This window comes from Artemia sp. Qi Xiang Cuo, chromosome 19, assembly GCF_049724085.1.
Source record: "Artemia sp. Qi Xiang Cuo chromosome 19, ASM4972408v1, whole genome shotgun sequence".
NCBI lineage: Eukaryota > Metazoa > Arthropoda > Branchiopoda > Anostraca > Artemiidae > Artemia > Artemia sp. Qi Xiang Cuo.
The window spans coordinates 46,867,804-46,878,502 of NC_142812.1; the positions used below are offsets into that span (position 1 = coordinate 46,867,804).

At 35.6% G+C, this 10,699-nt stretch overlaps 1 protein-coding gene across 1 annotated transcript in view; it reads right to left on the bottom strand.

The window, feature by feature from the left end:
- The window catches only part of LOC148940923 (high-affinity choline transporter 1-like), a 33,332-nt gene extending 23,750 nt beyond the window's left edge, over positions 1 to 9,582 (bottom strand). The window contains exons 1-3 of the mRNA XM_089105111.1: positions 9,513 to 9,582; positions 7,449 to 7,604; positions 4,152 to 4,300 (exon numbers count right to left, since the gene is read on the bottom strand). Coding sequence (XP_088961237.1) covers positions 4,152 to 4,300; positions 7,449 to 7,604; positions 9,513 to 9,582 — 375 coding nt within the window. The remainder of the gene's footprint in view (positions 1 to 4,151; positions 4,301 to 7,448; positions 7,605 to 9,512) is intronic.
- Between the last annotated feature and the right edge of the window lie 1,117 nt (positions 9,583 to 10,699).

Consider the following 10,699-nt stretch of genomic DNA (forward strand, 5'->3'; position numbering starts at 1 on the left):
GACGCTGGCCGAAAACTATAGTACACTTGGCTAGAAGTTACTGACCCCTCAGCGATTTTCTTCTTATATATCTGAAACTATTTCTTTTTCCGGAGTTTGATATTCGTTCACTAGTCTACATTCTATTAAGGTTTCAATCCAATCGGAGAATTTTTTTTACTTATTTTTCAAATTTCCAAATGTCTGTTCAAATTTCTGGAAAATTCTGTCAAAATTCAAAATTATTTTTCAAATTTTCTATCTGGAGAAGAAATTACTCTTCTTTTTGTTGAGCTGCATTTTAATATAATATAGTCTCTATTTTAGGACTTCTGCTGCCAAAAAATTAATATAAGTAAAAATCAGAAAAACAGACAATGTTAGGTGAAGAAAACTTCGTTCAAAAAAAAAAAAATGTTAAGAGTAATTAACTTAAAACGATAAAAAAAAGTAACGGTTATTATAGGGGCGCTATCAAATCCTGCAGTAAGGTAATGTGTAGAAAAAATATATTGATAATACAGAATACTCAATTTGGCTGCAAACCTGCGGAAAATAGTCCTGAAAAAATTTGACATCGTTCAATAACTAGCAAAATTAATGACTATATATGGTAGTGACTTCAGAGAATTGCGAAATTATTACAAGCATGGAAGTAGGTAAAGTTATTTGGAGAAAGAAATAAATGAAATTGCATTCTTTTAAAAATTTTTTTTTTGAAAATTCATGAAAAAAGAAACAAGACAAAAGGAAAAGAAAACTCTGCTTAAAGCCTAGTCTTAAACTAAGTTCTGACAAATGGCAGTAAATTTTGCCGAGCAAGGCCGACCAAACGATGTGCTATATGAATTGAGCCAGGTATGCTGTGTTTCAACTATTCACCAATTTTTGGGGATTCTCAAAATTACCCGAAAAGAAAATTGGACTTTCCGAAATCTCCAATAAAATTAACGTTCGTAAATACACGAAGGTCAACACAAAATGAATAATTTTTAATTTTCTTTAACATTAATTTTTGGGAGTATTTGAGAGAACCAAACGTTCATTCGGAGAAGTCGAGGAAATCTCCATGTGATCCAAGTCTGCCAAGTCTGGCGGAACTGTCCCACATGTGGGATAACTGTGCGGCACAAAGATGCTTAGAGATTTACACGAGATGGCCAAAAGCGGGCGACTCTCCGAAAACCCCAAAATTCAGTGATAATGAAACAGTTTGGTACTTGTATGATAAAGCCCCTACCACTAAGTTGTTCATTCATTGACGCATTATAGAATCAGTCTTTTTTTGTTACTTTCTTTCAACTTAGCGTGAGACAAGACAAACAGAGGTGACAGAATAGATGGAAAATATGTAATTTGGGCTATATATTTGCACATTAGGGAGGGGGGGCTAAATTATTTGGACAATGTGAAGTTAGAAAGCAATTCTCACTACATAATATGCAGAATAATTGTACCTAGCACATTAGGAATGCAGACCCTCTATACTTTACTCCTAACCCCCCCCTAATTTGCAAATATATAGCCCAAATTTGCTTGTAAGGTATTATCATTTCATCAAACTTAGCTATATTATACTAGGATTGAGCGTAAAAAAAACATATTAGAAGAATATTAGGAAGGGGCTATATCATACAAGTACCAATTTGAAAAAAAAGAAGTCCTGTATAAAATTATAGTCTGAAAGCGAATGTCAATAATGTTTTACCAATAACGTACCTATGGGGAGGGGTAAGGGGGACAGCTGTTCCCCAGAACATCCCCTGAGGGGGGAGACTAAACTGAGGCTTTTTGGTTTTTTATCCTAAAATAAACTCAAACTTAGTTCACTTATATCGTGGGAGTACTGGTCGGGGAGGGGGGGGGGGAGGGGCATATTCCCTGGCCTTGAAAAACATGGCTAAGTCTCTTTTCTTTAGTAGTGCATGAACAGCAAACTTTTAGTTATTTTTAACAGAATTACAGAATTTTGCACGTTAGGCTTTATCCTTCACCGCAATTCCATTGATATAAAATAAAATAATTAATTTTTACAGCAATTTAAACAAAAAAATATCACGGAATGAGCACAAAGGCATATGCAAGGGGGGCCTCGAAAGAGTCCCCTCAAAAATCTAAATTGTCTTGAATATCCGGGCACTTCTCAATCAATTATACAAAAAATATAGTTTATTTACTACACCACACCCCAAACTAAAATGCTTGTTTTAGCCCCTAATCCACAAGAAAATATACGTACGTGGCTGAAACAGCAGCATTCTGCAAAGAGAAAGCAGACAATCAACAGTTCTAGGCGTTTACCCACCGGTAAATATCCCCCGGTAAATACCCCTACCCCCGGAAAATACCCCCCGTGGAAATTAAGGCTTTCCAAATTTGAGAATTTTATTTGAGTTTTACTTTTTTTTTTATTTCCGTAGGGGGAATGAATTTCGGTACAAATAACATAAACTTTGATCAGCGATCATCATAAAACACTTAAATGAAACACTACGTTAACCTAATAATAGTACTTTATACTTAGAAAATCAGTCATTGAAAAAAAACACTTAACACTTGGAAAAAACACTTAAGTGAAATATTACATTAACTTTATACTGGGATTTTTTTTTATATATATTTATTTTTAGTCAACAAAATTTCCATATACCTCGCTATTCTTCTGTCATCTTTTAGTAATCATCAGGGGGGGGGGTAAACGCCGGCCACCCAATCAACAGCTAAAAGATAGCTTTAACTTGTTTTCACTATAATTTATTTATGAGGTTGGTTAACTCCAATATAATTATCTGTAATTTCTTATCTCACTCAAACATAGCACACGGTAAATGTGTGATTGCAACATTCCGTTTTACATTGATTTTCCGAGGTGGAGGGAGGCCGGGCTTTGCAACGTGTTTTGCAACTTTTCTCTCCATGTGAAGCAAACAATAATTTATTGAACATTTATCAGCTTTAAATGTTCCTTATAATTGTTATTCTCATTCTAATTTTTGTTCCATAAGAGCTTTAATTATTTTGGTCCTTTTAAAGTTTTAGATTAGATTCCCTAAAAACAAGGCCGTATCTGGGGGGGGGGGAGGGGGGTAACCCCCCCCTCCCCCCCAAAAAAAATGTTTGTCAGACTCGTAAAAAAGTAACGAAAAGAAATATAAACATTTTTTTTGCGTTTTTATCCCCCCCCCCTCGAAAAAAAATCCTAGATACGACTGCCTGAAAACAAGTCTAGACTTCAGAATTTACAGTTTTAAGCATATTAAAGCTAAGGGATTCAACCGAAGTTATCCTTCAAAACAATTTATATAGTACAGAATAAATTACTAGTCTTGACAGCAATTTTCATAAAAGAACCAAGATATTAGTAGTGTGGATGCCAAAAGATAGCAGACAATTGATAATTATGAGATCACTTTTATCTGACATGGCTACAAATTTTTCTTCATTGATTGAAGATCATTAAGATTATTAAACATGATTGCGAAACTTCAGTTCGTATTGATCTTCTTAGAGGGGGAAACTCAAAAATCTATTATGCAACTTTTCTCTCCTTGAGAAGTAAAACCCATAGAATGATGTTTTGTCTAAGAAACCGACTTTCAATACTTTAATTAATTTGTATCTAATGTAATTTTTCCCTTAACTGAATATCTTATCTTAATCTACTTTTTTTCTTCCTTCGGAGCTTTAACTTTTTTCGGTTCATTAAAATTTGTATACGGGTCTTGTAAAATAAGGCTAGACTGTAGAATTTGAAGCATTAAATATGTTAATATCAGACATATCTGGGGGGGGGACATTAGGTATAAATTTTCCATTGTCACGATTCTTAGAATTCACTCTCACTATTTGTCGTTTAAACTGCCTGTTTATATGAAGAATAAACTCCCTCCCCCCTCCGGAAGAAATTCCAGGGCCTATTCTTGATTGCTATGTTAAATTTATCTTAAATCTTTCGATATTTTTTTACCATCACTCTCTTTTTCTGTGACTTTTATCCCACATCCCACTCCTAGAAAAATACCACTAAATGTATGTCTGGTATATTATCCCATTCGAGCTCGGCTTCTGTGTAACTGATTTATTCAAAACAAGCGCTAAAAATTAAACTCAACTCTAGCTTAAACCATGTGAAGTCGTTGCTTCACCAACCCTAAAAGTCCTAATTACCTTACCAATCCCAGTACGACGCAGAGAAGCTGTATAACATCAGTATAGGCAACGCTGTACAATCCTCCAAAAAGAACGTAGGTTAAGGTGATGCACGAACTAACAACAATAGCCAGGTTGATATCAATGTCCACTATCACAGCCAACGTTGTCCCTGAAACAAAGTTAAAATATTTTAGAAGTTCCATAAAACCGACCAAAAAAAGGCTTCATTTTGTTCAATTTGGCATGGCACTTGACAAATAGTGTGGTAGCGAGGGGAGGGGGGCAATCGCGTAGTTAATATAGTTAAAGGTCAATATCAATATTGTTTCTCAAGATTAGAAATATTTTATTTTTATAAATGAAAATATAATATTTCCGTCACGTCTATGTAGCGTTTCGACCAAAACATTTTGTTTTAATGTTGCGTAAAAAAGTTTCAGAGTTTTGAATATAGAAGTTTCATTAAACCGTGTGGCAGCAAGGGGGGGGGGGGGCAATCGCGTAGTTAATATAGTTAAAGGTCAATATCAATATTGTTTCTCAAGATTAAAAATATTTTATTTTTATAAATGAAAATACAATATTTCCGCCTATTTCGACCCAAAAAAAAAATTATCTTAATGTTGCATGAAGAAGTTCCAGAATGTTGAATGTAAAAGTTCCATGAAACCAACAAAAAGAAAGTTTGACTTTTCTTCGATTTGGCATAGCACTTGACAAACACTGTGGTAGCAAGGGGGAGTCAACTGCCTAATTATCCCAGTTAAAGGACAACGTCAATGTTGTTTCTCAAGATACATTAGAAATACTTCATTTTTATCAATAAAAATATGATATTACCACCTAAATAGCCTTTCGACAAAATTTTTGTTTTGTTTTAATGTTGTATAAAGCTGGACAAACCTTGGCTGGTAGCCAAGTGAAAGGGAGGGGGTACGAGACTGCAGTTAACCTTGCCCACAAGATTTGATAATCAAATTTACACCGACCCAGAAAGGGGTTGCTCTGTAAGGCGTTTCTTAGGGAAAGATTCCAAAGGATCTCCCTAAGCATGTAAGCAACCTATGCAATTGGTGTTACATATGGGTCACAAAATTTTGATACACCATTGTTTGAAAAATTCATAGCTAGGCACATGTGGAGGAATATATTTCAGAAGAGCCCAGAATTAGGGGGAAACCTAAAAATAATAGGCGTACTATAGGATACTAGGGGGGAGCAGGGGCCATAAAACTTCAAAAACGTACCGCTATATACACTAGACCCATGACAAACATCTCAAGATCCATCTAGAATGATGTATTACCAATACTTTAAATTTTGCTAACGTTGACTTTCAAAGTCAATTGAAGCCAAATTCATTTACACTAGTGATTTAGTTAGAATCAAGAGCTAGAACTAGCCAAAGCAAAAGTCCGGTTTGGCTTTGATTAAGGCTTACCAATCAACTTTCCCAATGTTGACTTTTTGAATCAGTTGATTCTAAATTCATTTACATTTAGAGCTTCAGCAGCCAGCATCCAGGGCTAGGACTAGCAAAGGCCGAGGTTCGACTGGATCTCGGTCAACCTGACCAACAATATTTTTCTAATATTGACTTTTAAAGTCAATTTAATTAAACTCATTTACATTAAAGTTTTAGATAGCATCCAGATCTAGGACTAGCCAAACTTCGAATTGACTTTGACTAAGGGCTGAACAATCGAAGTTTCCTAATATCGATCTTTAGACTCGGTTGAATCCAAACTTCTTTAACCCAGATTTTTAGCTAAGAGGCAGAGCTAGAAGTTTCGAAAGCTGGAGTTAGATTTGGCTTTGATTAAGGCTGGTCAATCAAACTTTCCTAATATCGATCTTTAGAGTCAGTTGAAGCGGTCAAAATTCAATTTGTCTCGATCAAGTTTAATCAATCAAAAACACTTTTCTTTACTGACTACTGTTACAATACAATACTGTATTAATTAGATATAATTAAAGAAGTATGTCTTTTTAAGAAGACTTGTTTTTGGCTGCCATGAAATTTAATTACTTGTTTTTAGTCTTGAGACTATAGATAGTTACTGAAATATGAAAAGGTACTCTATCCAGGATGACACAAATAAAAATAATAAAACAATTATATAGTGAAATTATTATAAAAAAATTACTGTACAAAATAATTGGTGGTATGGATTTTAACTGAAATCCAAATTATGTCGAAAATCTAAATTACAATCCAAAGTTTTAATTCTTAAGCAGAAAAAATGAAAAACAAATACAAATATTGCTGATATCGACAAATCGTAGAATTATGTCAATGAAAACTAACACAAGCTAGCTTTAAAACATTTTCCTAAAATAGAAGTTGGTAGTTGTGTGTTATCCCGACCACACTTAAGTTCTTAATCTGAGTAAAACCAGTTTCTCTGTCTGCATTCGGAGATAATTAGCTTAGCCGGAGCGAGATAAGTACTATGTAGGTATTTTGATTAAATATTCAATATATAGAGTTGAATAGGTATTTAATATAATGCGTTCTGGGTGGCCCATAATTCTCTGTTGTAGTTTTCGTAATTTTGTAACTAAAGTAGTATATTTTCATTAGATTTTGGTATGGTCTATTTCATTATGTTTAACCTAACTTTACTTCTTGAATGTGGTCGGGATAACACGTAAGTACCAAGAAGTTTTTCAAAGAAAAGCGATGCTCATATAAGCAATCCTTAAATATAGCATTTTCCCAAAATAGAAGTTCTCAAAAACATTTTCCCAAAATAGAAATTGGTAGTTGTGTGTTATCCCGACCACACTTAAGTTCTTAATCTGAGTAAAACCGGTTTCTCTGTCTGCATTCGGAGATAATTAGCTTAGCCGGAGCGAGATAAGTACTATGTAGGTATTTTGATTAAATATTCAATATATAGAGTTGATTAGGTACTTAATATAATGCGTTCTGGGTGGCCCCTAATTCTCTATTGTAGTTTTAGTAATTTTGTAACTAAAGTAGTATATTTTCATTAGATTTTGGTATGGTCTATTTCATTATGTTTAACCTAACTTTACTTCTTGAATGTGGTCGGGATAACACGTAAGTACCAAGAAGTTTTTCAAAGAAAAGCGATGCTCATATAAGCAATCCTAAAATATGACCAGAGAGGCAATTCAGCCTCTCCCACAATTCCCAGTCATCAGTCATGCAAGCCGGAGCTTAGTCCCTTAGTCATTTTCTGCAGTCATTTAAACAGAGAAATTCCACTTCAGGAGGGGTATCTACTCCATCCAGAATAAACAGCATAAAACCTTTGCGACACCTTATAAATGAGAACAAAAGTATTTACCCAATGCACTAAGTGTCGCACCAATCCAAAATATTTCGCTTGCAAGAGCAGGAATAAATAGTAGACCACCCATCCGTCTTCCATACTTGTCCTGAAGGGGGTCCAGCATTGTCACGTAGCCTTTTTCCCTTAATGGTTTTGCGAAAAGGATTCCACCTAGAAATGAAATACATTATTATAAAAAAAAATTCTAATCTTGGTTCTAAAAAATGGTACACGTGATCGGTTATATAGACGTTAAGAATAACGCTGAATATCCAAGCTTTTGGTATGTTATTTTTCAAAAATATTTCGGTTTTAATATTTCTACGTAAGCTGACAATTGTGCTTTGGTTTGATAACAGAGATCAAAGAGTACAAGTAACTTACAAGAGTGGGAACTGGCGCCAGCATTGACAAGGAAAATCACCAACATCACCCAGCGTTTGGCGTTTCTTGGCACTTTTTTCATACTTCATAATTGTGTTTTTTTGGAAACTCAGACATTCGTTACTGCATTGCTTTTACCAATTAAGCTTTTTTGCCTTACACTGATCAATGTCAATAGACGCCAAAAGCTAGACGGCATTGTTGATTCTTTTTTGTCGAAACTAGCACCAGCTTCCAGTCTTGTCAGTAACCCATGCTCCTTGGCAGACATTCAGCTTTGACCATCTGTAGTCCATCGCACTTTAGAATCTTTCATGGGGTACTACCATTTCATCTAACCGTCACAAGCACTAAACGTCATTTCGTCGACAGGGAAAATTCGTCAGAACCACTACCCGTCAGAACGTCGACACGTCAGGACATCGACAGTCACAATCGCTACCCGTCAGAACGTCGATAGTCATAACATCGATAAAAAAATTTATAAGTTTATACAATAGTAATAAATATATAATAGTTTAGAAACGAATTTTGGCTATGTATTTGCTCATCAGAGGGGTGGGGGTAAAGCATAGCATATATTAAATACGTAACCTAACTTAACCTAGGTACCTTTTCCCCCCTAAACCCCAAAAAACTAAAGTTAAAAATTTTAGATGTTATGAGGGATTTTGTCTATGTCCTGACGTGTCGCTGTTATGACTGTCGACGTTCTGACAGGGAGCGATTGTGATTGTCGATGAACTGACGTGTCGATGTTAAGAATGTCGATGTCCTGACGGTTAGTGGTTCTGACGGATTTTGTCAATGTCCTGACGTGTCGAAGTTATGACTGTTGACGTTCTGACGGGTAGCGATTGTGACTGTCGATGAACTGACGTGTCGATGTTATAAATGTCGATGTCCAGACGGTTAGTAGTGGTTTGACGGATTTTTTGTCGATGTTCTGATGGTAGTGGTCCTGACGTGACGATGTTCTGACGCCTCCCCCTTTTCACTTGTTCTTTTTTTGGATTGAAAAATGCGCAAGAATGCGAAGATAGGACAATTCTATTATTATTTCTAAACAAGTTTCTTAGAGACCGTTCGGTACTTGTTAATTATCCAGAACACACTCAAGAAGTTTGCTTTGTTTGATCTGAGCAAACCGGTTTTTCTCTCGTATTCGGTTATAATTAGCTTACTCTTTCGTGAAATAAACTACTATGCAGGTATGTTTTAGTTAAATATTTAATATATAGAAGTGGTTAGGTTAGATATTTAATATAATACTTCCTGGGTGGCCTGCTCTCCATATTTCTCTGTTGTAGTTTCCGTAGTTGTGTTACAAAAGTATTTTATTTTCTTCAAATTTTGGTATATTTCATCATGATTAACCTAACTTCACTTCTTGGGTGTGTCCTGTATAATCAACAAATACTGATCATCTCTAAGAAACATTATTTAGTAGCCTATCTTAATTCTGACGAGGAACATGGATAGATATGAAACTAACGAATCCAGTAATACAATTATCTTGAGCTTTACACCTGTAGCCTTGTCGCAGAACCACATGTTTCATAGAGCACATAAACCTTTAAGTACCAAAAACACTGAAAATGAAACCAGATTATTCGAATTGATAGTGGAAAGTTCACAGTCCTATACATCTTCAAGAATTTGGGGAAATTAAGAATTCAGTTTTTAGGATTTTACCAACTGGCCGGTCATTTTTACCGGCTGAAACCAATCTTCTTGCACATTGATTGGCGCCGTTTATTTCCATCAACCCTTTCACCTAATAGATAAAACTATTTTGCCGACTCAAATTTTTCTACCGACTGGCTCAAAACTTTGGTGGGAGCTTCCCCTTAGGTGACGTCCCTGTATGCAGTTGTGGGTAGTAAGGAGGGGCCAGGTTTTGAAAAAAAGAAACGTGGGTGAAAAATCAGCAAGAGTCTAAGAAGGGTTAGCCTTTTTTTATGAAAGTGCAGTTATCTTTGGGGATCAACAGATTATTCCAGTTTGTTTTGTTACGGACCAAAAGCCTTGTCAAATTTAACTAATTAGTTTCGCTATTTATTTTCGCGGTTCAATCTGGCAACTCTGACCAAAACATGGATTTTTCCTAAGAACTTAATTCCGAACTATCAACGGTATTCAGGTAGGAATAAACCTAAGATGGATCCAGAGCCGTTCCTAGAGGGGGGAGGGCAAACGGGTCAGCTGGCCCGGGCGCCGCAGCTGAGGGGACGGCTAGGGGATTACCCATTTTGATTCGGCTCTTTTTTTTATATTTGAGTTAGGAGGGGTCACTGTAAATAATTTTTCTCCGGCCACCACCAACTCTAGAAACAGTTCTGGGTGGATCCAAAGGGTAAAATAAAAATTATTTTTGGTTTGATTTCCTTGTCACTTTAAGTACGATCACCCGAGTATACAAACACGCACATGTACTTATACACACAAGACATCTTATACACACAAGGACATCGCACTTATACACACAAGAAAGAGTACATCTCACTTAAAATCAGTGGGGAAGACTCCCACCCAGAAAACCTGGAATGTCATGGCAAAAAAACGCACTTTTTCGTGTTCTTATACCGAAAGGCTAGAAATCTGTAAGGCTAAGACTAATGAGGTGCGTTTCTGACTCATGTAGTTTGATGACTCTTTAATGCACACAAATATGAAAAGAAGCCAAAAATTGCTCGCTAGAGATAAAAAAAAGAAGCCAAAAAATAAGGTAGGATAAAAAAATAAGGGATGTACACTAATATGCATCTAAAGCTAAACCCAAGCCCTCTTAAGAGTACTTTCATTTTCAGTTTTTTATTCCTGAATAAGAGCATTCACAAAATCGATTTACAGACTTTTTAAAGGCAGTTGTAGTTTAGTAG